The sequence below is a fragment of the Natrix helvetica genome, assembly GCF_964273705.1.
Source record: "Natrix helvetica genome assembly, chromosome: 1".
NCBI classification, from domain to species: domain Eukaryota; kingdom Metazoa; phylum Chordata; class Lepidosauria; order Squamata; family Natricidae; genus Natrix; species Natrix helvetica.
The window spans coordinates 33669622-33697078 of record NC_138548.1 but is presented as its reverse complement, the minus strand read 5'-3'; the positions used below and the strand labels follow the sequence as shown (position 1 = coordinate 33697078).

Sequence of the window (27457 nt, the reverse complement as noted above, 5' to 3'; positions counted from 1 at the left end):
ATTATGGGTGCCCACGCTTTTGGCATGTAGCAACAAAAAGGTTAGACGTCACTGGTCTAGTGGTTTAAGCAGCAGGCTAGAAACCAGGAAGCTGTGAATTATAGTCTTGTCTTAGTCATGAAAGCCAGCTGGGTAATCTTGGGCCAGTCTCAGCCAAACACACCTCACAGGGTTGTTGTTGTGGGGAAAATAGGAGGAGGAAGGAGTATTAGGTATGTTCTCCACCTTGAGTTATTTATGAAAGTAATAGAGGCAGGATAAAAAAATTATTAAACATAAATGTTCTTTGCCAACCTGCCATGCCATTTCTCTCAACATACTTCTCAGTGTCAGTATACTAAGACTTGCACCATTCTCTTTGAGTCCCAAAGGTGCTTTTTCAAGAGGCAATTGGACTTTCTGGTTTTTCTTTGAAGACATTTTGCTTCTCATTCAAAAAGCTTGTTTAGCACTGATTGGATGGTGGGGAAAGGAAGGCTCCAGTCAGAGCTGAAGAAGCTTCTTGGATGGGAAGCAAAACATCTTCAAAGACAAACCAAAAAGACCAGTTGTCTCTTGAAAAAGCACCTTTGGATAATTAAACATCTCCATAGATATTCTCTTTGAGATTTGAAGATAAATTCAGAGACACAGTATATTTTTTCATTCACTTATTCATTCACTCACCCACTCATTTGCTCGCTCACTCACTTTCACACATACCTACATCTTTATTGAAAACTTTAGGGTTTTCCTGAGCATGCTGATGTCTTTCACTTGTTTCTCCATGTCCCATTTTTCACTAAGAATCACCATAGTTATTATAGTGGGTCGTGTCCAAAAGTTCTATGTTTGAGTCCACAAGTGAATGTGGAGTCAACATGCTGACACTGGTTAAAATTTCATTTTCCATTAAGCTGTAAAGAATGGTTTAAAACCTTCCATTCCCCACCATCCAGTCAGAGCTGAAAAAGCTTCTTGGATGAGAAGTGAAATGTCTTCAAAGAAAAACCAGAACGTCCAGTTGCCTCTTGAAAAAGCACCATGACCTGAATGACTGAGAATCTCCATAGACGTTGAAAACCACAGTGATTAGGTTCATGAATTGCACACAGCTAAAACCAGATATGCCATATAGTATATAAGCTCACCCAAAATATAATGAACACAGATATATGGGGCGGGGGGGGGGGGAGAGATATGCAGGATGGATGGATGGATATACAGCTATATTCAATGCAATGCAGTATTATCTATTAGCTTTTACATGCCTATTATTATCTGTACTTGGTTTGGTTACACATCAGTTATGTAATTCATCTGCTGGTTTCATCTTTGTCTAATAAAAATCTGGCAGTAATACTTGCAAATGCTGTTGTTACTTATCTCCAGTGCCCAGTGGATGCTTTTCATGTTGAAAATGGATTTTGGGATCTATTACATTGGTAGACTGCAGACTTAGTGCTGCATTTTTCATGCAGATACATAATAGGAATTGTTTTCTTCAATATGTCAACTTAAACAGAATCATTGCCTAAGCAGTGAAAGATTAAAGAAAAGAGGCAAAATGAAGGCCTATTCTGTCATTCCTTACACAAACAGCACGGAACAAAATGTTAAAAGCTTTAATCTGATCACTATGCAGATTAATGATCTAAAGTTATGGGAATAAATCTTGACTGACCGACCATCTGTCATCAAAAATTCAAAATAGCTGACTAAGCCGAGATTATTCAGACAAATGGAGGAGTCATAGATGGCATATAGCATTGTGCTGGAATTACTGGTTATCTTCTTGTTCCTATAATGCAAGGCTGATTCGAGGAGATATTTCTAAATAAAGACCTTATAACTGTATTTTACATCAACTGTTATGTGTTCCACTTGGGGCTGACCTTGAAGACCATTCAGAAGCTTTAGCTCATCCAGAAGGAAGCGACACTCATAGTTCTGGATGCACCTCTATATACCGTGGAGGACATTATTGTTGTGTGAACTGCACAGGCTTCCATTAGGTTTCTCGATGCAATTCAAGGTGTTCAAAGCCCTATGTGGCAAGAGTCTTTCTCCCCAATGGTTTCTGTCTACTCACCAGATCTGGCAGAATGTGCATGCTCCAAGTACCCTCAATAAAACAGTGATGTTTTGCAGACCTTTGGCATCATGCCTTCTCTTTTAAGCGCTTGCTTTATAGGGCAGCCTCCCTCCTGAATGGTAGACAAGCCTTACTTTACTGGCCTTACTGGCTTTTTGCAAAGCTGTGAAGATTTGGCTCTTTCCCCAGGTGTTGAAGTTGGGAAGTTAGCATGGGGTTCTGGTACTGGTGTATGTGATTGGTAGTTTCGTGGCTTTACTGAGTCATAGTATGGTTTTATTTGTTTTTAGTTTAGTTTAGTGGAATTCTTTGTTTTTATCTTGTACACCATCTAGAGCTGGGATGGCGAACCTATGGCACGCGTGCCACCTGTCATTTGTCAGGGAACACGAGGCGTTCACATTTGCCATAGGTTCGCCATCATGGGCAAAAGGTCTCCTTTTTGATCAGGAGAATGGACTAGGAGACCTCCAAGGTCCCTTCCAGCTCTGTTCTATTCTATTTGTTATATAATCATAAGACGAAGAAAAATGTTGGATATATTGTCACAAACTACTATTCAACTAGTTCTGCATTTCAATGATACCAAATTGTTCTGAACCAAATTTGAACAATATATCTTTTGTCACTTCACAAATATTTTAATTGTCACCAAACGGTAACTGTAATTATCTAATTATAGCCCTAAATATTCTGTTTAGAACTGCATGAACAATACTGGAATAACATCATCGACATCATAAACTGCTTTGCTTTTTTGTTGCCTAAATGATAGGTGAGTCATGGTCATTCATGGCCCAAAATCTTTTTTCCCCCTTTCCTCAGGCTGGACAAAGTTTGCCCGTTTGACGCGAGCTCTGACAAACAGCCGGAGTGTTCTGCAGCAGCTAACTCCCATGAACAAAGCTGAGGTGATCCATAAACACTCTCGATTAGCTGAAGTAAGCTTTCATTGAAACATAAAAGGAAAAGTGTTACCTTTTATGATTATGGGATCTAGTACCATATAAAGACCCTAGAAAAGATCCTGTGGTACAAAGGACTTAAGGAAGGAGACAATGGAAGGTTGGGGAGAATGGAACAGGAACATCATAATAAGCAGGGGTGGGATCCTACCGGTTTAACAACCGGTTCGATGAGCATGCGCTTCGCTCCGCGCCCTCACAGTGCATTTGAAAACTTACTCTCTACTGCAGCCCCGGTGCAAAACAGCTGAGGCACGGCAATCAGCTCTGATGCACCGCTCAGCTGGGCTTCAGAAAAGGGAATATAGGTGAGTATAGTACAGGGGCAGGTGGGCCCAGCTGAAGTTCGGAGTGAACTGGTTTCCTCCCAGCTGATATTCAAAGCTACTGGTTCACCTGACTCCCACCCTTGACAATAACACTCAAGATGTCCTGAACTATCATTAATACATGTCCTCTCTATTAAATCTGTTGTGGTAAGTAGAAATAGTTGGACTAAGACAGCCAAACAAGTAGCCTGACCGTAGGTGATGGAGAGCTATGTAGGTGATGAGTGGCACCTTGAATTGTACTGGGAATCCTACTCTGAACCCATGTAAATCACAGAGTAGTGGTGCTGCATAGGTGTAATGAAGAATGTCAAAAATTGCCTGCCCCGCTAGAGTCGGGTATGAGTAAGCCTAGAATGATTTCATTTTAATTCATCTCTAATTTGTTTTATCTGTTCTGCCGTGCATGAGTGTGCCTGTCATTGCATTGTTCTAATATCTGTGTCTCTTTTGTCGAAGGTTCTCCAGCTGGGATCTGATATCCTTCCACAATATAAGCAAGAGGCCCCAAAGACTCCACCACATATAATTTTACACTACTGTGCTTTTAAGACCACTTGGGACTGGGTCATCTTAATTCTCACCTTCTACACAGCCATTATGGTTCCCTACAACGTTTCCTTCAAAACAAAGCAGAACAACATTGCTTGGTTGGTCCTGGATAGTGTGGTAGATGTTATTTTTCTGGTGGACATCGTTTTGAATTTTCATACTACCTTTGTTGGACCTTGTGGAGAGGTAATATCTGATCCCAAACTCATCAGGATGAATTACCTGAAAACCTGGTTTGTGATAGACCTTTTGTCATGTTTACCTTATGATATCATCAATGCCTTTGAGAATGTAGATGAGGTAAGCAATATCACTTTACTCTTATCTGTTTGATCATTGTTGTTATAGTTTTCATAGATGATCAAAGTTGCTTAAGAATGTTTAGCTTTGATGAATGACATCTCATGGAAGATCTTACAGCTCTCTAAGAATCTGATATCACAAAAAAGAAAACCATGTCTTGTTTTTTAATGTCTCCGAGTAGCACATTTACTTATGGTAAATTGAAGCAAGAATGGCAGACATTTCTTGGATCAGAGGCATACTGGAATCTTGAAAACATGAGATGGATCCATTCAGAAAGTTGCTGCTTTGGGAAACATTTGACCATTCATCTTTGCAGCCAAAGGCTGGATTTTTTTGAACCCCACCCCGCAGCCCACATCCCTGTACAGGCTCTCTTTCATTCGTAGCCAACTAGATAACTCTAAGAAACTCATAAGTATGGCAGAAATGCAGTAGTGCTCGGGTATCCCTGCAGCTCCTATTGAAAGGCAAATTGCACTTGGTTCTGGGTGCAATGTGCATTTATTCCTAGCATTATTCTCCATAACTTGGTACAATCCCCTTTAGCAGTTTTTGGAGACATTGGCCTTCATGTTACATTTGTAATGCTTCTCTGTATTGGTTCTTGTTCTATCCTCAGAGCTATGGAAAATGAATCAACACTCCCCTGTGACAGCCCTTAAAGTATCTGAAAACTTTTTTTTATTGTAAACCATCTAGAGTAATTTAGAATATATGGGCAGTGTAGAAATTTGATAGATAGATGATGACAGATAGATAGATGCATAGATAAATCAATAAAGCTGCTGTTGTATCTTTTCTTAGTCCTCACTTTGTTAGACTAAACATATCCAGTTTCTTTAAGTGTTTTTCATTAAATTCAACCTCCCAGCCCTTCATATCTCAGGATTCACATTTTGCTTTTAATCACAAACCATTCTAAATAATTTGGTGTCATCTGCAAACATGACCTTGCAACTATTAACTCCTGATTAGAAACGTCAAGTTTAAAAGCACCATTTTGACAGGTCTTCAGAGTTTAATAAATTATTATTATAAGGTTGGTAGCACGGTCAGGCAGATGACACTGGATTTGACATTTTTATCCACTTGCTGAGTTCTTCCCAAAGACTAGGGTTAGGCAGATGTTGGGGTTTGATTATTTTAAAGGGATCATCACAAGATGTAAACTGTTCCAAGTAAAGCTACCTTTTACAATTGATGGTTTTGTCAATGTTAGTAGTGTTCAAATGGTGCTCTGGATGCTTTGGGATTGCACCCAAGGCACGTAGAATAAATGGACACTTATCTTTGCTTTGTTTTGCCATGGTCATTCTACTTGTATTTGCAGGCTTTTCTATTTTGTGATTCTCTTCTCTTCTTTCTCTTCTCTTCTGCCGTCTCCAGGACTGCAATGTCCATTACCCAGATTTTTAAAAAATCTTTCTTATTGACAATTGTTAAGTCTGGAATGTTGTGTGGCAGGTGTTTGTCTCTTTGAATTCAAATGTCCCTAAGCAATTTAACACCTTCGTTTTCTATTACTTTGTCTACTTTGTGGTCCCACCAATTCTTGCTTGCATGCAAATGATATTTCTCGCAGATATTCCAATGTACCTATGTTGCTACTATGTCATGCTGTTAATAATAATAACAATAACAACAATAATAATAATTATTATTATTCCTCTTATTTTCATTTGCTATTTATAGTCCAATTGCTAATACCTAGGAGCTTTCAATCTTTTTCTCATATTGCTTACTGCTAGGAGCTTCTTATCCTAGCTACTAAGTTTTCCGGACTCACTGGGGTGGGACGTCTAATGAACATTGCTATCAAAATCCATGTAATTTGAAGCTGCCTTTTGCTGAGCATAATGTCACCAGATCAATGGAATATGGCCAATAGCAATGCAAACCTGTTGCTCATAAACTTCCAATGGCCCCACCTGAAATACCTTGAGATTCATCATTGAAATTGGCTGGATAATTGCTAGGTGGCATGATTTTCACATAAAACCTAAAACACACATAAAACATGCAAATGTTTCATTTCTACCTAACAATGCAGCTCTATGCTGCTATTGCTCCTGGACTTAGCAGCATTTATTTGTGTAAGAGTCCAAATTCACAAGAGGGTAGATGTAGAGTTGTGTTCCAAGCCCTTCATTTTCCAAACTACTTGTATATGTAAAAAATTGAACTTTGATTTCCCACCATATTGCAGATCTGACCTCTCCCCCTTCAGATACTGTTGCTTGGAGGCTGAAATATTTTTTTTCTTCCCTTGGCCACATGCACACAGACAAAATCCACCCATTATCCAAGCCTTATCTAAGAATGTAATTCCATGATCTATTGCAGAGCTATTTCTATTGCAAACCTTAAGGCTGCCTTCCACATATAAAAGAGATGAAAAGTACATTAAAATTTGAAAACTACATTTAAAATCAGCCCATAATGTCAAATTCTATTTTAAACCATTAGGAAAATAGCAGTTGAGAGCGGGCAAACATGAATCTAATTATTTAATACAAACCATTCAGCTGTCTAAAGCCCTGGATGAATTATTATGTTCTTGCTTCCAGAGAGGCATTTTAATACACGGAGAAAAAGAAGTTAAGGTTGTATGAAGAATGTGAATAGATAATTTCCCTTCTTTTGTAATGGTAAGATGAAATTGGTGAATTTCCTTACAAAGTACTTATTAATTAAATTCAATTCATGTGCCAGAATGAGATGAGAATGGCCTCTGTCATGAAGGTCTTTAACTGGCAATATTGAATAAAGCTGGTGACTACTAAGCCATCATTTATATATACCAGGGCTTGTATCCTGGCTATCTCTATGTGCTTTGAACTATAGAAGTAATAATCCTAGGCAACATGGCCAGTTTAAATATCTGGAGGTTGCCTAGCCTTCAAGTTGAAGGGCCTTAACAAAGCCAATTTATCAAGGTCCTAAAAAGTACACATTTTTTTCTGTGGTCACGCCTACCACTAGGCTCCCATCCTTCTAGTCTTCTGGAAGGACATCAACATATGTCTCCTAATGCAGGTATAGATAGTCCTCGACTTACAAGCACAATTGAGCCCAAAATGTCTGTTTCTAAGCGGGACAATTGTTAAGTGAGTTTTGCCCCATTTTGCAACTTTTCTTGCCACAGTTGTTAAGTGAATCACTGCAGCTGATTAAGTTAGTAACCTGGTTGTTAAGTGAATCTGGCTTCCCCATTGACTTTGCTTGTGAGAAGGTCACAAAAGATGATCGCATGACCCCGGGACACAGCAAAAGTCATAAATATATGATCCAGTTGCCAAGCATCTGAATTTTGATCACATGATCATGGGGATGCTGCAAAGGTTGTAACTATGAAAAATGGTCATAAGTCACATTTTTCATTGCCGTTGTAACTTTGAGCAAACACTAAATGAAATGTTGCAAGTTGAGGGGTACCTGTACTTAGGATAGAGTGATAGGAGTAGTGGTGGGTTGCTCCTGGTTTAGCCCGGTTCGGCCAAACCAGTAGTAGCAGTGGCAAGAGGCCCCACCCACCCACCCACCCGGACACTTCTGTGCATGCGCAGAAATGTTGTGCGCATGCGGGAGTGCGCCCAAACCGGTAGTAAAAATATTTGCAACCCACCACTGAATAGGAGTCTGGAGATCATTGTTGAGGCATCTCTAGAAAGAACATGGAAGCACCTGGTTTTCAATTTTTGTTGTTTTTATGGTTTTTGGTTCAGCTGAGCAGAGTTGTGCCCTAAGATGAGTGGCCACACAAATCTTTTAAATAAATAAATCATCATCATCACTGTCCTCTTAGAAATTTCTATGCTCAAAGGTACTCTGTGTGCGTAGGTATGTGTGTATATACATACCCACACCCACATATACCCACACTAAGCAAATAATTAGTCTATAAAATCTGATCATGACAATGCCAGATAAGCCTTTAATAATCCTATCCTATGGATTAACTTCAAACACATAAGACGTAAGAAGAGAGACAGCAAATGATAAGGATTTTTCTCCTTTCTAAGCGAAGCTATACTATATACTATAGTACTGAACTGTAGATTCCCCACACATTTTTCTGCTTTTTAAAAACCTATTTATATTTCATTTGGCTTTGGGCATTTGTGTGTCAGTATGCACTATTTAAAAAAAAATGTTCTATTTTGTAAGGCCCATTTATGGGGACCATTTTAAAATCTGGTTAACAACAGTCACTCTCAACCAGGGCTATGGATAGTTTCATGGCAGATGCAGAATCTGACAGATTTCTTTAACCCTGAAGCTAAACCAGCTTTCCTCTCACCGAAGTGGTGCATTTTAAAATTTCATAGAAAGTGTCTGATTTTCTACTATACTATGCAAAATTCGCATTAGTATTGTGCGAAGCAGCTCAATCTTTTGCAAGAACTGTATGTGTTCAGAAAACTGTTCAAAGTAACAGGTGTATATAGACACATACATGCCCAAAGCCAAACAAAAATATAAATAGGTTTTTAAAAAGCAGAAAAATGTGTGGAATCTACAGTTCAGTACTATAGTATGCAGTTTTCCATTTCTGTTGAGATCAAGGAAATAGGAAGGAAGTTACCATAAGTGTTTGGGAAATTTATATATCTCGCCACTATAACATTATTTGGTAATCTTAAATAATAGTTTTTTGGAGTTCTCTGTAAATTACTCCAAATCTTGGGAAGATCGTAACCTCCTCCAGTTAAAATCTCCTCAGATTTTGTCTCCCTCTTTCCAAGATACTGTGAGATCTTGTGTGAGAATGCCAAAATCTTTTGAAATTATGCAAAGGTTTTGATATTCTCATGGCCAAATTAGTGTAATCTTATATGAGAGCACCGAAACAGTGAACAATCACACAATATTTTGGTAATTTTGCAGGGTTGGTAATGGTAATCACATGACCTCAGATTGCTGCAATCATTGTAAATGCATGCCAGTTGCCAAGCACCTGAATTTTGATCAAGTGACTGTGGGGATGCTACAACAAGTGGTTATAAGTCACTTTTCAGTTTTGCTGTAAATTTGAACAGTCACTAAATGAATGGTTGTAAGCTGAAGACTACCTGTATTCCATCTGCTGCCTGTGAGTGTTGCTACCTCAAAGTATGACACAGATACTTGTAATTTAATGACTATTTGCTAAAAAAGGTCAGGGAAAATTGTTCAGTGATTAAATGGATATTGTACTTCCTGTTGGTATTTAATTGATAGAATAACCATAACTTAATGTTTTTATTTAATTGGCACTGTATTTTGCTTGTAATATATGAAGCACTGGTTATCAAATTTCAGACAGATTACTGAAATGGTTTAAACATCAGCTGCTAATCAATTCATTTTGGCTTTTGCTTTCTTGACAGCAGTTCTACAATTCACTATTCAATTATTCTCTGGGTTTATTTATATGCAGAATTTTGAAGTCTAAGATAGAAATTTGACTATACAGACTATAGAAAGTTTTAGCCTTGTTTAAAATACAAAGATTTAGCATTATGTGACCACTTCCTGTCATCTAAGTTTTCCTTAGATGCTACTGAAGCTGGTATTTCCCACTGAAATACCAAGTTGAGTATTAGTATCAAGTTCTACATTGTGCAATCCCCCGAAGAAGAAAATTTTCAGCAGAAGAGCCAGGAATTTCCTAAAGTTAAATCAGTGGAACAACTTGCCTCCAGAAGTTGTGAATGCTCTAATACTGGAAGTTTGAAAGAAGAGATTGGATAACCATTTGTCTTAAATGTTATAGGGTTTCCTGCCTAAGGAGAGGGTTGGACTGGAAGACCTCCAATGTCCCTTCCAACTTATTTATTTTCCAGTAGAGTGGAGGGAGGGGTCACTGAAGGGTTATTACAGCCTGATTGGTCCATTTGACTGAGAGAAAACTTCTTAGCCTTCGGCTTCTCCCGTTGGCTCCCAGTTTCCTCTCAGTCAAGAAGGTCCAAAGACTTAAAATTGGTTCCCAGAGTGATTGTGAGTACTAAATTCAAAAAATTAATTGGATCAATTGGATACTTTAAATCAAAGCAAAATTGCTAGAATAAAATAGAGCTGTGCCCAATAGGACAAACCATCGCGGTCCTAAATAGGCAGGGAAAGCAGCGCGGAGCGAAGCTCTTTCCATCCTAATCCCTGCGGGCCTTTTCCCCCCCCGACTGATTCCTGGTGTCTCGGGCGTGCCGGGGGGCTTACAGCTCACAAATCCTCCCCCAAGACGATTTGCTTGCCTTGAAGCCGCAGCGCCGGCGGCCTTTTGCCGCGCGTGAAGACCGGCAGCCACTAAACGCGACCGCACTGCCTCTACCGGGTCGGCGGTGCCCTCGGCGGCGCCGCGCAAACGAGACCGGAGCGCCAGCGGCTTTTGCCGGGCGTGAAGACCGGCGGAGATCGTCCACGAGCCGCGATCCCTGAATTTAAAGCGGCAAGCCTTACAAACTGCTGGGGAGGCAAGCGGCAGGCTCGCGCGCCATTTTAACGGCCGCTTGAGGAGAAGAGCAACAATCTTCAGCCGGTGGCCATTTTGGACACATGTCGGGCCTAGCTCTAAAGGCCTACCGAGCTCCCACCAATATTCAAGGCCCAAGCTGAGCGTTCCCACCAGCAAGAGGCTTCTGGCTGCGACTACTCTACATTCCTATTTCATCAAGGCACGTGAGTGGGGCGATGGCAGCGAGATCCGAGGCCGCTCAAACTGCGACTCCTCAGGCCCAAGAAGATAAGTCAGGCCCCACTGCCCCAGCCAGGCCTCGTGTTTCTAGGCCTTCTGCGGAGGATCGCCCCTCCAGAGCCCTACAAAGGGACGAGCTTAGGCGTTCCAGGGCAATTGAGAAAGCCATTGAGAGGGCAGAAAAGAAGAAGGCCAGGGATCCCAGACCTAGATCTAGATCCCCCAGACCTGAGGCTCCTAGTCATTCCCCTTCTGTCAACAGGGGGTTCAGCCCTTCTTCTCCCTCTTCCTCTTCATCCAGATCAGTTAGGAGTGAAGGACGGGGGGCCTCACCCCCACCCCCAACTTCCCCTGGGACAGGGGGCTTGGATAGAAATGATCATTTAGAGGGCCCCTCTGCAGGCCCCTCCTGGGGTAGGAGGTCCCACAGGGATTCGATCCCCCATGACTATGATTCTGATTATGACGAGGAGGATCTAGAACACCTCCCTGAAAATCTAAAACGATTAATCTCTGCAGCCATTTCCAGGGGAATAGCTCAAAGAGACAGACCTTCCCGGCATAGCAGGATTACACCATTCAGCAGGGTAGGGTCTAGGGCTTCTTCTCCCTCCCTCATGAGCGAGGTCTCCTCTAGGGGGGAGGCCCGTCGCCAAGACGACTGGGGTTTCTCTGAGGAAGAGGATGTGGCCACTGATCAGCCCTCCTCTTCCAACTTATTCATCCAGGCCATGTTTAAGCCCTTACTGAAAAAGGCTAGGAGAACCACCAAGGTGGGCACGGGGGACCCCACAGTGCCCCCGCCCAGAGATCCGGATATGGTAATGTTCTCAAACACGGCCACCAATAAAGAAGAGATCCCTGCCCCTCCTCTGTTCTTGGAGGTGGCCACCAGTCAGTGGGCGAGACCTTCGAATTTTTCTCCCCCTGGCAGCAATGACAGGCGGGCTTATAACATGGAGAAGGCCTTCCTACAGGCCATCCAATTGCCGGCCATAGATCAACCGATAGCTGCCCTGGTCTCATCTTCCCCGGTGGTCTCGGGGGATGTGGCAGATAAGCTTAAGCCGGAGGATAAACTGGCGGAGCTCACCTTGCGGAAAAATTACAAGGCTTCCGCATGGGCAATGCGGGCGGCGGCCGCCGCCTCGTATTTTAATCGCACAACCGTTATGTGGCTCTGCCAACTCCAGGATCGTATCCCGATCCAGGACGATCGCATCCATCAGGATTTAACTAAGATTATGGCGGCCTGCCAGTATTCGGCCGACGCAACCCTGGATGCTATGCGATTCGGCTCCTGCGCCTTAGCTACCTCTGTGGCCGCACGCCGGCTCCTTTGGCTTAGAAATTGGCAGATCGATAATAAAGCCAAATGGGATTTAATAGCTGCCCCCTTTGCGGGTCCCAATCTGTTTGGATCTGCTCTAGATCCAATTTTGGTGGAGAATAAAGACAAGAAAAAGGTGATGCCCACCTCCACCAAGAAGGCCGAAACATGCAGTCACCCGTATTGCAGGCCTTCCTTCAGGAATTATGACAGGGACCAGGAGCCCCGTTTCCAGCAGTACAGACAGGATAGGCAATACAACAGGCAGAATTTTCAAGAACGCCCCAGGTACCAGTCCCAATCCAAACGGCCCTTTCGCGGGGGGGGGGGGGGGCGGCCGCCCCTTCCGCAGAGGGAAATGACTCGAACCCGAGTCATCCCATAGGCGGCCGTCTGGCTCTGTATGCGGACAAGTGGGACCAGATCACATCAGACGGGTGGGTCCGAGCAACATTCCGCCACGGCCTAAGACTGGAGTTCCTCTCCTACCCTCCGAGATGCTTCAGAGTGTTTTCCCCATCCCGGGATCCGGAACGCCGTCGTCTCATGGACCTCGCCGTCTCACACCTTCTAGAAATCAGAGCGGTGGAGGTCGTTCCAGAGCCGGAGAAGGGGCGGGGCTACTATTCAAACCTCTTTGTAGTCCCGAAGGCCTCGGGGAGTTGGAGGGTGATTCTCGACCTGAAGCGCCTGAATCAGTATCTAGTTTACAGGCGCTTCAAGATGGCCTCCCTAAAGTCTATCCTGCAGGGCATTCGAAAGGGGGATTACATGGCCTCGGTAGATTTGACGGAGGCCTATCTTCATATCCCCATCTTCCGGGCTCACCGTCAATTCCTGCGATTCTCCCACAAAGGCCAACACTATCAGTACCGGGCCCTCCCATTCGGCCTGGCCTCGGCCCCTCGGACGTTCACCAAGGTCCTGGCGGCACTGGCTGCTTACCTGAGATCCATCCCGGTGAGGCTCCAGTGCTACTTGGACGACGTCCTGGTGCAGGCAGGGTCCCTCCCCAGAGCCAGGGCAGACCTCCAGCTGACCATCCAATGGCTCCAGACACTAGGTTTCTCAGTAAACTTTCCCAAGAGTCACCTATCCCCATCCAGACAGATTCTGCATCTAGGGACAGTAATCGATTCCCAGTCAGGGAGGGTTCCCCTATCCCCAGACCGTCTGGTCAGTCTGAGACAGTTGATCACGTCCATCAGGACAAAAAGGTCCGTTTCCACCCTGACCTTATCCCGACTCCTGGGGAAGATGGTATCCTGTATAGGGATAGTCCCCTGGGCCCGTCTACATCTGCGTCCCCTCCAGTGGGCCTTGATACCAGCCCAAAGGAAAATGTTGAGCAACTCTCTGTGACCGCTTCGCTTAACGCCGGAAGTGAGATGCTCGCTCAAGTGGTGGATGTCCCCGGCATTGCGACAGGGGGGCTCAATTTGGGAGCCAGAGAGAGTACAAGTCACGACGGACGCGAGCCTTTACGGCTGGGGGGCCGTGATGGGGTCCGACATGGCCCAGGGACGTTGGACTGCCTCGGACCTCAGGCACAATATAAATTGGCTCGAGCTCAAGGCCGCGAGACTGGCCCTCCGGACTTTCCACCCCCAGCTGCAGGGGCGACACCTCCTCCTGCTTACAGACAATGTGGCAACGAAAGCTCATGTCAACCGTCAAGGGGGGACTCACTCCCGAGCCCTGTGGCGGGAGGCGCAGACATTAGGCCTATGGGCGGAGAGACACCTGGCCTCAATTTCGGCAGAACATATATCGGGGGAGTCCAACCACCAGGCAGACTGGTTGAGCCGAGCGACTCTGGACAACGGCGAGTGGCAGCTGGGCCCAGAGTTGTTTCGGAAGATTTGCCTCAGATTCGGCAACCCCCTTGTAGACCTGTTTGCCTCCCCCGGCAACGCACAACTGCCGAGATATTTCACCCGATTCAAGACTCCAGCAGCAGAAGGAGCGGATGCTCTCAGGTCCCGGTGGCCTCCGGGTCTCCTCTACGCCTTTCCCCCCCTTCCCCTCATTCCCAGAACCATTCGGAAGGTAGTCTCAGAGAGGGCTCACGTCATTCTATTAGCCCCATATTGGCCGAGGAGACCATGGTTCGCAGACTTTGTCCAGCTCTCGGTCACAGACCCCTGGAGGATTCCACCAGAGGAGGTCGTCCTGTGTCAGGGGGTCTTACTTCACCCAGAGCCGCAGTGGCTGCATCTGACCGCGTGGCTCTTGAAAGGGGATTACTGAAGGGGAGGAAGTTGTCGTCAGGGGTCATAGCTACCTTGGAGGCAGCTAGGAGACCGTCCACAATTAGAATCTACAACGCCACCTGGTCGGCTTTCGCTAAGTGGTGTAGCCCCAGGGGGGTGGATCCAGCTAGGGCCACGGTCCCAGACGTTTTAGAGTTTCTCCAAAAAGGGCTAGAGGACGGGTTGTCCCATAGTACACTTAGGCGACAGGTAGCGGCCCTATCGACTATTTTGGGAGGAGAGGGCTCCTCCACCCTCTCGCGCGCACCATTGGTGAAGAGATTCCTTAAAGGGGCGGCCAACATCCGTCCGCCCCCCGTTCATAGGTTCCCTACATGGGATCTTACCCTCGTCCTGAAGGCATTGACGGGTTCTCCCTTTGAACCGCTCAGGTCGGTCCACATGCGTCTCCTCTCCCTTAAGGTAGTATTTTTAGTGGCCATTACATCGGCCAGGCGTATTTCTGAATTGGGGGCCCTTTCTGTTAGAAGTGACCTTTGCATGATCCATCAGGACAGGGTGGTCCTGCGTTTGGATCCTTCGTTCATCCCGAAGGTTAACACTCTGTTTCATAGGGCCCAGGAAATTGTCCTACCAAATTTTTGCCCCAATCCAACAAGGGAGAGAGAACAGGCGTGGCATCGGTTGGATGTACGCAGGGCCCTCCGTATTTATCTGAGACGGACGGAGGGCATTCATAGGGCCGAGGCACTGTTTGTCTCGTTCCATCCGAGTTCCCTAGGTAAAAAGGTCTCGTCTTCAACTATTGGGAGGTGGATCAGGTTGGCCATTGTTGAGGCTTACGGAGCCTCGGGAAAATCCCCCCCTTCGGGGATCACAGCTCACTCCACTCGTAGTGCAGCCTCCTCAGCGGCCTGGGCCACAAGGGCGCCTTTCGAGGACATCTGTCACGCGGCCACCTGGGCCTCACCCACTCCCTTCATAAGACACTATCGCCTGGACACTTATGCCTCGGCTGAGGCGTCCTTCGGGCGGAGGGTTCTCCAGAGGGTGGCGGCCGATCCTCCCCCTGGGACCCAGTCTTCCCTCCCTGGGACGTAGAGTGGGTATGTCCCTTCAGTGACCCCTCCCTCCACTCTACTGGAAAAAGAACGTTGGTCTTACCTGAATGTTTTTTTCTGGAGAGTGGAGGGAGGGGTCACTTTCCCGCCCTAGGTAGATGGACAGGGTCCGGGAGGGGTAGGATCGGGTGGCCCTGGGCGGCTTTCCCTTGTCTTCTTACATCATGCAGACGCTGACCGTGACATCGCGGAAACTGGGAGCCAATGGGAGAAGCCGAAGGCTAAGAAGTTTTCTCTCAGTCAAATGGACCAATCAGGCTGTAATAACCCTTCAGTGACCACTCCCTCCACTCTCCAGAAAAAAACGTTCAGGTAAGACCAATGTTCTTTCTATTCTAAACGGACTGGAAGACCTCCAATGTCCCTTCCAACTCTGTTATTTTATTCTATTCTAAACGGACAATGCTTTGAGTGAGTTTGTCTTTGAAACAGAGGTTATACAATTCTATAATTATAACTTTTTCCCTCTTCTAAAGTTCTGCAATTTGCTTTGGATAGCATCATCCAACTTCTCCTTGGCTGGAGAGGCAACAATAACTGTAGTGATTTTATTAGTTTATTCTTCCCCTTGTTTTAATCCAGTTCTTCTGTGGAACATCACTGTTTTGATTTCTGAAGAGCAGTGGCTGTTGCTTCCTTTCCCCCCATTGTTTCTCTTTTTGTTCAACAAGTGGTACAATTTAATTGCTATACTCCTCTTGAGGGAGGCATCATCCTAGGTCTTTTATACCCGTTAAATCCTATTTTGCTTTTTTATACAGAGTTCATGCTCATTTTTTTCTATTTGTCACACTGAACATTGGTTTATGGACAATGAAGGCCATGAACTTTACGAGACAGTGTTCTTTTGATTTTTCAGCTAGTGGTTTCAGCAATACATCCACTCTCTATAATGCAACAGTCATTATCCTGTTCAATTTATCTTATACAATTATTATATGCAGAGCCCTCAAAAAAGACTGAAGGGGAGAAAGTCCTAACCAAAGAACCACCAAATCCAGGGCCAACCAGGTTGCAAAAGAAAACTGAAAGGGAATGCAAATAAATATGATAGGTGAAAGGATGGCTTTTTCTTCCATTCCACTGGCATGTTAGGGATTTTGGAGAACAATATAGCTTGGTTATATAAGGAAGTATTTTTAATGATAAAAAAAAATCAAGCATTTTGGGCTTAAATACATTTATATCTATTGTGTAACGTTTTTCATGAGTGCTCCCAATAAGAATTATAATAAATTAAAAACATACAGAGTATATTAGCTCAGTAAGCCCTGTTAAACTAGATAATTACACATTACTTGGCTCAAATTGATTTAGACCTGATGCCAGATGTTAAGAGTTAAGTTCAGAAGAAATTTTTCATGCTCTGGGGAATGACCCGGAGGAGGTCATTTCATAACTGGGTGCTATCGATGGAAACATCCTTTCAAGTCGCTCAAATCCGGATGGGATGGGCCCCTTTCAGTGGTCCAGTTGAGACGCCCATGGCGAGTCTTGAGGGACCGCTTTGGGAGGAGTTTGACTCGGTTGCCATCGAGGATTTGGACAGGTTGCGTGGACGTCTGCGACCCACCACATGTTTATTGGACCCGTGTCCCTCCTGGCTTGTACTGGCATCCTGGGAGGTTACGCGCGACTGGCTCCTGGGCCTAGTGAACGCTTCGTTGGGTGAGGGGTTTCTGCCGGCCGCCTTGAAAGAGGCGGTTGTGAGGCCCCTGCTCAAGAAGCCTTCCCTGGACCCAACGGATCTAGTCAATTATCGTCCAGTCTCCAACCTTCCTTTTTTAGCGAAGGTTGTAGAGAGTGTGGTGGCACAACAGTTCCCACGTCACCTGGAGGAGAATGATTATCTAGACCCGCGCCAGTCCGGCTTCCGACCCGGGCACAGCACGGAGACGGCCTTGGTCGCATTGGTTGATGATCTCTGGAGGGCCAGAGATAGGGGTTGTTCCTCTATCCTGGTCCTATTAGATCTCTCGGCGGCGTTCGATACCATCGACCATGGTATCTTGTTGCACCGGCTAGAGGGGCTGGGAGTCAGGGGCACTGTTTTACGGTGGTTTGGCTCCTACCTCTCTGGCCGGACGCAACGTGTGTTGGCAGGGGAGCAGAGATCGACCCGGAGCCCCCTCACATGTGGGGTGCCACAGGGGTCGGTCCTCTCGCCTCTCCTGTTCAACACATACATGAAACCGCTGGGCGAGATCATCCGTGGTTTTGGGGTGGGATACCATCTGTATGCTGATGATACTCAGCTATACATTTCCACCCCAAACCACCCCAACGAGGCTGTTGAAATGATGTCCCGGTGTTTGGAGGCCGTACGGGTCTGGATGGATGGCAACCGACTAAAACTCAACCCTTCCAAGACGGAGTGGCTGTGGCTTCCGGCCTCCCGGTTCAACCAGTGGTTTCCATCTCTGGCCATTGGGGGCGTGCAACTGGCCCCCATGGAACAGGTGCGCAATTTGGGCGTCCTCCTGGATGCCCGGCTGTCCATGGATGACCATGTAACAGCCGTGGCAAGGGGGGCGTTCCATCAGGTTCGCCTGATGCGCCAATTGCGCCCCTTATTGGACCGGGATACCCTACGCACAGTCACCCATGCGCTAGTGACGTCTCGCCTGGACTACTGCAATGCTCTCTACATGGGGCTTCCCTTGAGATGCACTCGGAGACTGCAGTTGGTCCAGAACGCGGCCGCGCGGGTGATTATGGGGAGGACTAGATACTCCCCTGTAACACCTCTCCTGCGCGAGCTGCACTGGCTTCCTGTGGTCTACTGAGTGCGTTTCAAGGTTTTGATTATGATCTTTAAAGCGCTTCATGGCACAGGACCTAGTTACATGCAGGATCGCATCCTGCCCCATACATCCCTACGACCAATCCGCTCACACAGAGAGGGACTTCTTCGGGTGCCGTCCGCTAAACAGTGTCGGGGGGCGACACCCAGGAGCAGAGCCTTCTCTGTGATGGGCCCAGCCCTGTGGAATGACCTCCCCCGTGACATCAGGATTATTTCCGATCTCCGATCCTTCCGTGTACAGCTGAAGACCCACCTCTTTCAATTATCTGGCCTGGCTCAACCGTAAATTTTTTCCTTATTCCTCCTGACAGTTGTTCTAAATTTTAAATTTTTAAATTGTGTTATTGTAAATGGGGTATTTTAATGGTGATTTTTAATTGTCTAAATGTGATGTAATTTGTTACCTCCTCCGTGCATGTATGTCTTTGTATATGAGTATGTTTATGTGTCTGTACATGTTTTATGCTTTATATGTTCCACTGTACGCCGCCCCGAGTCCTGGCTGGAAAGGGAGCGGCTAATAAATTTAAATTTATTTATTTATTTATTATAACCCTAACACCAAATCTCACCTCCAGGACACCAAAATGGATGTTGGAACCAAATGTTGCAGTTCAGGCATGAAGTAGGAGATACGGACTTATTCAGTTACTTTGATAATGGTGGCATGGGGGTTCAAAGTCTGATCTATGTAAAAGCTTGGAAATGAACAGGGACTCAGAAAATAAGAAAAACAGGAAGCATGATATGTCTTTATCAAATAAACCCTTGTACATTGTATGCTAGACTAAGTGAAGTTTCTATGTGGTTCTAGAAGGCTATTTCAAAAACAACATATTGCAGTAGCCCAAATGGCATTTTATCAGAATATTGGAACCAAGTGAACCTACGCAAGAAGATTTGGTAAAATGTATACTGTGGCATGGAGGTGTCTTGAGCTAGACCTCCTTAACAGCAGTGAATCAAGGGGCATACTAGATAAGGTCAGTGGTGAAATCTAATTCCCCCCCCCATCAGTTCTGTGGGCGTGGCTTGATGGGGTGGGTGGGTTATGTGACTGGGTGGGCGTGGCCAACTTTTTTTCACTTTTTAAAGCATTTTTTTTCCTGCCAGTTTGGGCGAATAGGCAGGAAAAAATGCTTTAAAAGGGTGGGGGGAGCTTCTGATGATCATGCGGCTCACAGCTGATCCATGCAATCATCAGAAGCTTCCCCGCCCCCTGCTCTTTAAAGCATTTTTCCCTGCCTATTCACCCAAACCGGCAGGAAAAAAAATGCTTTAAAAAGCAAGGAGGAGGGAGCTTCTGACGATCGATTGTGTGGCTCACAGCTGAGCCGCACAATCCTCGGAAGCTTTTTTTTTAAATTACTGGTTCGCAGAACCAATAACAATAATCCCTACTTGTTAGGCCTAACCGGGCTGAACTGGGAGGATTTCACCCCTGGATAAGGTATGATATTGGGATTGTGCAAGGCATTTGAAGGGGGTTTGTGAACTGCTCCTCTGAACCTATTGCTCGGAGGTTCAGATGGGAACATTATTGGAAAAATCAATGACTCACAACTGTCCCATTCAGTCATCTAGCAAAAAGAGACTCCTGGGCATTTGCCTTGCCAAGAGTATACTTTACTGAAGCTTAAATGGTAAAAGAATTAGCGTAAGCTGAATTTCCCATGCACACAACCCGAAGTTCCCTCTTCCTCCCACCTGGCCATCCTCCAGTTATCTGCAAATGTCCAATCAGGTGTTTGTATATTGTTTAGAAAACAGGAATTCCCAGCTTTGCATATTGTCACTTGATCCTGGCTGACTGTAGCTTTTCACCCGGCTCAGCTGGGCATCCATCCACCACCTTTTTCCTTACATTCCAATCTTTCCCTCTCCCTCCCACCCATGCTAATGCCAGACTGCCAGTTCATGAAACTTGGATAGGTGAGATGCAATCATGACAGTGTCACTTCAAGACCCTTTCCAATTCAGTATGATGGACTGTGTAGGTATATCCATCCTCAAAAGATTATGGAAGAGTCTTAAGGCAGCTGCACCAACATTCTGAGATGTCCAAGCCACAGAATCAGAAAGGGTCTTCAAAAGTGTTCCTCCAAATCTTTGGCTGTACTCTGTCACTTATCTTTTAAAGTGGACCATCAGTTGCTCACCAAATATCATCCACTTCTGTAAACTTTCTTTTTGTCTCATTTAGGTGACCTTATGTTCTATTTACTCCATAATTTGAAGAGTTAAATATATTCATTTGAAGAGCTGGCCAATTCCAGTCTAGAATCTGGGCAAGTTAATGTAGTCACAGTCTTTTCTACTGTGATAAAATTATATAGGCTCAGAGCCCACGCTTGAAGATGGCAGGTGAGATCCTGCCGAAACGTTGCAAAGACAATCTCAACCTTACACGGGAAAAGACCCGAATACAACAAAACCAGCATATATATATGTTGTATTTGTGCTGATAAATAAATAAAGGGAGACTAGTATGGATCCATTTCAAGCTGTTTAGCTCTCATCAGCTAGCCATACCCTTACTGGGATTTGAACCTGGGATGTGTTACATATTAGGCAGACTTGCTAGCCACTACACCACCGGTTCTCCTCCTTTATCAGCTAAGCCAGGGAAATAAGTATGTGTTTGTGTTACAACCCCTGGTATGCCCAAATATGGTATACTAGTCTCCCTTTATTTATTTATCAGCACAAATACAACACAAATATAAAAAGGCAACATTAAAAATAAAAATATGGGTTTCTGCCTGCATGGTTTTCTGTGATGAGCCGAAGGACAGAAAGAGGGAGTAGTGAGCTCCCTCCCATATTTGGGCATACCAGGGGTTGTAACACAAACACACACACACACACACACACACACACACACACACACACACACACACACACACATATATATATATATATATATATATATATATATATATATATATATATATATATATATATATAATTTATGAGGTAGCTATGCCACTTCATTATAATTATAAAGATCTATTCTTTTTCTTCCTTGGTATACTTTCCTGCATTTGGCCAAGTGGGCTGCCTTACAGATGAATAATTCTTTTCATGGCCTGAATTAATTAAAACAAATACATTTTCAGAGACTCTGCTATCTGTTGTTGATTTGATGGAGAAAGTCATAGCTTGGTTCATTTCCTCAGCAGATGATGAAAGTATAATGTTTCCTATGTGCATTAGAACAAGCGTTATAAATGGAAGCTAACACAATTAGCTTTGAAGTATTATCGTTCACTTTAATTTACTGAAAAAATTTGCTTCTCCTAAAGACTTTAACCAAGAAGTTTATCAGCACTGATCACAGCATGCTACCGAAAATAGAGATGAATTGGTGACAGTAATAATTGTATAACTGAAGTGTTACGCAATAAAACATGCCTCCTTTTTGACTTGCCACTTCTGCACTGTTAAAAATAAAAAGAGGAGCAGCATTCCAGGAAGGTAATACAAAGGGGGACATATTTCCAGGAACTTTGTCTATGCACTCTATCTTTTGATGCAAATTAGAAAGCATTACTGTAATTTATAGTAAGCATGTCTGGTCTATCTCCCCTCCAGACTTTAACTATCGATTCACAAGCTCAAGATCACTATTATCTCAGCTGCTTATGCCTCTCTGTGTCTTAAATTGATCTTTAAATAACATGGGTCTTTAATATTACAATACCTAAAGTGGTACAGTGGCCACATGATTGTATTAGAACTCAGGAGAATCGGGTTCATGCTTGTCCTCAGCTATGGAAAGATTATGGATGACTGAGCTAGTCACTCTCTGCCCAAGTTGTTAGGAGAATAAAATACTGGTTGATCCACATGTAAGCTGCCTTTGATTCCTGGAGAAAAGACAGGATATAAATACACACATTAATACAATAATAAATAGTGCAGAATCTTCTGACAGCCATTTCAAGAGGAGTCTCCTCAGTAAAATACCATATGGATATTCTATTCACTTAATTATACGTGGCTTCCTTACCAAGTTTAACATCTAGCAGTAAAATATGGAAATTACTGGTGTAATATCATGCTGAAGGGAACAATGATGTGCCTGTTGTTATTTCTACACAATTTAGCAGAGGCAGTTAGTTATTGGCAAGGAAGGCTAGCTGATTAGATGTCAGTGTCACTGACAGCCATTGACATGGAGTGAGTGATTTTTGTAGTGTCTTCAGACAACATTGCCTAAGATTATCTTCATTATCAGTCATTCTAGTCGTATGAATGGTTGTGGGTGACAGAATCATAAGGCTATACGTTTCTGGTGATATAAGTTTCATCAGAAAGAATGCTATGGCTCTCTTTTCCATAGCACTTCAATAACAATATCAGAATAAATTGACAGTTCTGGTCAGCCCCCGTAACGTGTGAGAATAAATGCTGTCTTTGGTGGGAGAACTCCTAAGTGATTTGAATGCTGTCAAGAACATAATTCTCTGGCATCAACCTGAGAATAGGGCTGATAGAAGAATTTGCTCTTTGCACATTTTGATACAATTAATGGACAGATTAGAGTTACGTTTCTGACTAGTTTTGCATATTTCCCATTACATTTCTCAGGGTGTATATTTAAACAGTGATTATGAAAGAGATTTTTTTTTAAAAAAAAATATGTATTTCAGTGAACTTCAAATGCATTCTCAGTAGATTTACAAAAATAACTCATAGATTGATGGGATGGAATGGGAATGAAGTCATGCAAAGAAGTGAGAACTGAAAATAAGGTGATATCAGCTGTGGGATTCACTTGCCTTCCCTACCGGTTTGCAAATGTGAGCGCACGCGCCTGTACATGCGCACCACCTTCTGCGCAAGTATAGTTCTTGTGCATTACATTGGGGTGGGTGGGCGGAGCCTCCCGCAGCTGCTGCTACTGGTTTACCGGAACCAGAGAGAACCGGCTGAATACCACCTATGGGTGTTAACCATTGCTAAGTGGGTTAGAAGGGGTCACCCACCCTATAATATGTGATGATATGTGAATTCTTAGATTTGGCATTTGAAAGAAGGAATATATTATGGGCTACCATCTTCAGGTCAGGCCTAAAATATATAACTTAGCTGTCAATGGTTAAACACTAGAATGTGATGTGCAAAGGAGAGGAGGGGGCTTCTCTTCCTTTGACTGTGGATCACATACTACATCACTGGTTAAGCGTGGTAGGAATTTCCTGTAGGAAATCTCATTCTTAAATGCAGCTCTGTATGCTGCCCGATTAAATTTTAACCCTGGCAGAACTAGAATAGAACAGAATAGCAGAGTTGGAAGGTCTTCTATCCAATCCCCTGCTCAGGCAGGAACTAAAACATTATTTATTACATAATATCTGAACAAATACATTATCATATATGACTACAAATGTAGTCATATATGAATATGTTTCATCAATACAATTTCATTTTAATTAAACTTACATTTAAAATAGACTTATTCCATTTCTGGACTCTGGTCATTTTCTGGAGTATGATCTCAAAAACAAAAGACAAGTGTAGTCTCAGTTCTCAAAATATTGCATATTTTATACTTCTGACATATCATTTGATGAAGCTCCCCAGGTTTTTAGACTGAGATGTTTCTACTTAAGCATGAGGATGCTGGGAATAAAATATACTTGGACCCAGAGGTACTGTACACCAAAAATCTTTTTCTAATAGGGTCAGTAGGATCAATAGTGCCTTATACAAAACTGAACATTGATTCAGTCAATTTATTGCATTTAAGGATAGTAAACACGTCTCCTTGTCAGGCAGTTGTTTTTTCTAGCTTGTTTTGGAGGTGCCAAGATTGAAACTGCTGCCTTCTTCTGTATTAAAATGGATGCTTTGTGGAGGTGAAAGAAGGCATCTAATAGGTCCTCTGGTCCAACTCTCTGCTCATTTCACAATTCACTAGAGCACAATTAAGCAATGGAACAGCTTGCTTCCATACGTTGTGGATGCTCCTCAGTGGTGGGTTTCAAAATTTTTAGAACCTCTTCTGTAGGTGTGGCCTGCTTTGTGGGAGTGGCTTGCTGGGCATGTGATTGGGTGGGAGTGGCTTGGCAGTCATGTGACTGGGTGGGTGTGGCCAACTTGTAAAATGTGGTGAAACTCACTTAACAATGCTCTTGCTTAGCAACCAAAATGTTGGCTCAGAAACTCTGGCATTTGAAGCACGCAAGTCTTAAAGCTGTCAAGTTACAAGATCCTTGCACCCCTAACCCTTTAGAAAAAACCCCCAGGGGTGTTCAAACTTGACAGCTTTAAGACTTTAAGGTTTAGATAGGACTCTTAGAGAAGGGTGGGATGATTGGTGAGCCAGCCAATCAGTGGGCAGCAGGAGGGGCAAGTGTGATGCGGATGGGTTGGGGGAGGGAGCTGGAACCGGTTCTAAATGGCACGGTAGATTTATGGAACCTCTTCTATAGAAGAGGTTAGAACTGGCAGGAACCCACCCCTGGTGCTCCTCCATCACTAGAGATTTTCAAGAAGAGATTGGACAGCCATTAATCTGGAATGGTATGAGGTGTCCTGCTTGAGTAGGAGGTTGGCCTAGAAGACTTCCAAGGTCCCTTCCAACCCTGTTTTCTATGTTCTATCTCTGGCAATCTCTTCCCATTATTTTTAATAGGTATACTGGTGGAACATCCTCAGTTTTACTTGATATATACACCTGCTCTCTTCCTCTCTGCCTCTGATTATCCTGAGATTGGAACTCTTATTTCTTAAGTTCTAGAACAGAGATTTGATAACAGAGATTCTTAGTTCAAAAGAAGCAAGCCTGCTATTTTAATTTAGCCTTTTTATCACTGGATGTGCAAGAGGGCATAAACAAAGAATGGAAACATCTTTTAAAAATGTGTTATTGAGATGTGCCAGAAGTGAAGAAAAAATGTCATTAGCCTAGGCTACAGTTTGGTAAACTCCCCCCCCCCCAAAAGGTCTATGAACAGTGAATGGAAGTAGCCATTCACCTCCTCTCAAATTTATATATTTATAAATAGCAGATGTTGAATTCATGTTATTAAAATGCATGTGCTTTGTGGGAGACATCCTAATTAATCCCAGGTCTAATTGAAGTAGAGTTCTGTCTTTGAAGCTGCAGGAAGAAATATTTATGATTGGTATTTTAGGGAGATAGGAGAAGAAGTAAAAAAAGAGAGCAATTTTGCTCAGGAAATAAAATAGTCATTTTTCAGTGCAGCCTTAGACAAATGCTGACAGCAAGTATGCTGATTTGTAACATTTGTTTTTGTACACAACAGGGAATTGATGGGAGGATCGGGGGGGGGGGGTGTAGCATAAACCCTGGATCATTTCCAGGATGGTAATCAAAATACAGCCTGAGATGTAAAGAAGGCGGCAGGGATTAATTTAAGTTTTAAAAAGCCTGTGGAAATTTGATGAATGATAGAGGTGGCATCTCAGAAAGTGACTGGATGAGATATCCCAATGTGTCTGCATTGTGAATAGAGTTTCCCCTTCTACCAATGGCTCTGCTTACTGGACCCTAACTGCCATTGGCTGAGACATAAAGAGATGAAGAAGACCAGAAAAAGAAAAAGGGTTGAAGGTAAAAATGTAATAATTGAAAAAGAACAAGCTGAGAGGACCCTAAAGGGACAACAGGCTTAGGAAGGTGAAACTGAACATGAAATGGGAAAACAGCAAGACGAGACAGTCAGAATCTGTGTTAAACTCAAAACAAGAAGAAAGGAAATGCTTTAAGAGACAATAGCAATTGTTTACAAAGTAGTTTCAAATATATTATGAACAATACACACATCTGCTGGTGTAACACAATAGGGAAAATATGTATTGCATTTAAAGGTTCAATACCTTGGACAAAAGGCTTTAAAAACAGGTGGGCTCATATAAAAGATGGCCCTTTCTGGTCATTGCAATACGCCCTTCTTGAGTTTTACTGACTATTTTGAATATATCATTTATAGAGGAAAAAAAGTCTACAACCTGTTTATATAACATCTCCTTTGAAACTAGCTAGACTAGATTCTAGACCTAGCTTAATGATCTCATAGATAAAGCCACATAGTTGTTTTGGCAGTGAATGGAAGTTACTATTGTATTCAATGGGATATATTTGCATATCCTTTTTTTTTACTCTGACAATTTCTTATCAAGGTTCTATTTAGCTTTTTAAAATCAAGCTATAGATGTAAATATATAGACTATAAACAGATGTCAACGGATCTTTTGCAGCTCCTCATATAGGCATTAGGATTCTAAGTGACTTAAAGGTGAGGTAGTTCTTTTGTTCAGTTACAATTCATTATTGATCTGCTTGATCATTATCTAGCTTCTATTTTAAAACATCTAGTGAAATAGAACCTACCACTTAATGTGGCAGCCTGTTGTACTTGCTGATAGTTGGTATTGTCAAGACATTTCTCCTGAGATCTAGTCTGAACCTTCTTCCTTGTGTGACTATGGAAACTCTCAATCATCTAGGTTGTCTTGGTCAAAGTCCAGGATATTGTGTCCAGGTCCAGGTATCCCTATTCAAAATGAACCATGATAAACTGTAGCACGTTCAGGTGAGATAATATTTACCTATTTAAGTTTGCAGATATTTTCAATTTATAAACTTGTTTAGGGACACGGTGGCTCAGTGGCTAAGATGTTGAGTTTGTCGAGAAGAAAGGTTGGCAGTTCGGCGGTTTGAATCCCAAGTGCCATGTAATGGAGTGAGCTCCCGTTACTTGTCCCAGCTTCTGCCAACTAGCAGTTTGAAAGCATGTAAAAATGCAAGTAGAAAAATAGGAACCAACTTTGGTGGGAAGGTAACAGCGTTCTGTGCGCCTTCGGCGTTTAGTCATTCCAGCCACATGACCACAGTGACATCTTCTGACAGAGCTGGTTCCTCGGCTTTGAAATGGAAATGAGCACCACCGCCTAGAGTCCAGAATGACTAGCACATATGTGCGAGGGGAACCTTTACCTTTAAACTTTTTTTGGATTAGATATTTGTTCAAACTGAGGACTTCTCTTTGTTTCCCAGGATACATGTCATTATATTAATAAATGGTAACATCTCCCAGAACTAAGCCATTTCAGG

General features: G+C 43.5%; 1 protein-coding gene across 1 annotated transcript in view; it reads left to right on the top strand.

The window, feature by feature from the left end:
- The window catches only part of KCNH5 (potassium voltage-gated channel subfamily H member 5), a 253979-nt gene that overhangs the window by 51489 nt on the left and 175033 nt on the right, over nucleotides 1-27457 (top strand). Inside the window, exons 5-6 of the mRNA XM_081935609.1 lie at nucleotides 2900-3015; nucleotides 3828-4220. Of these exons, the coding sequence (XP_081791735.1) occupies nucleotides 2900-3015; nucleotides 3828-4220 (509 nt within the window). The remainder of the gene's footprint in view (nucleotides 1-2899; nucleotides 3016-3827; nucleotides 4221-27457) is intronic.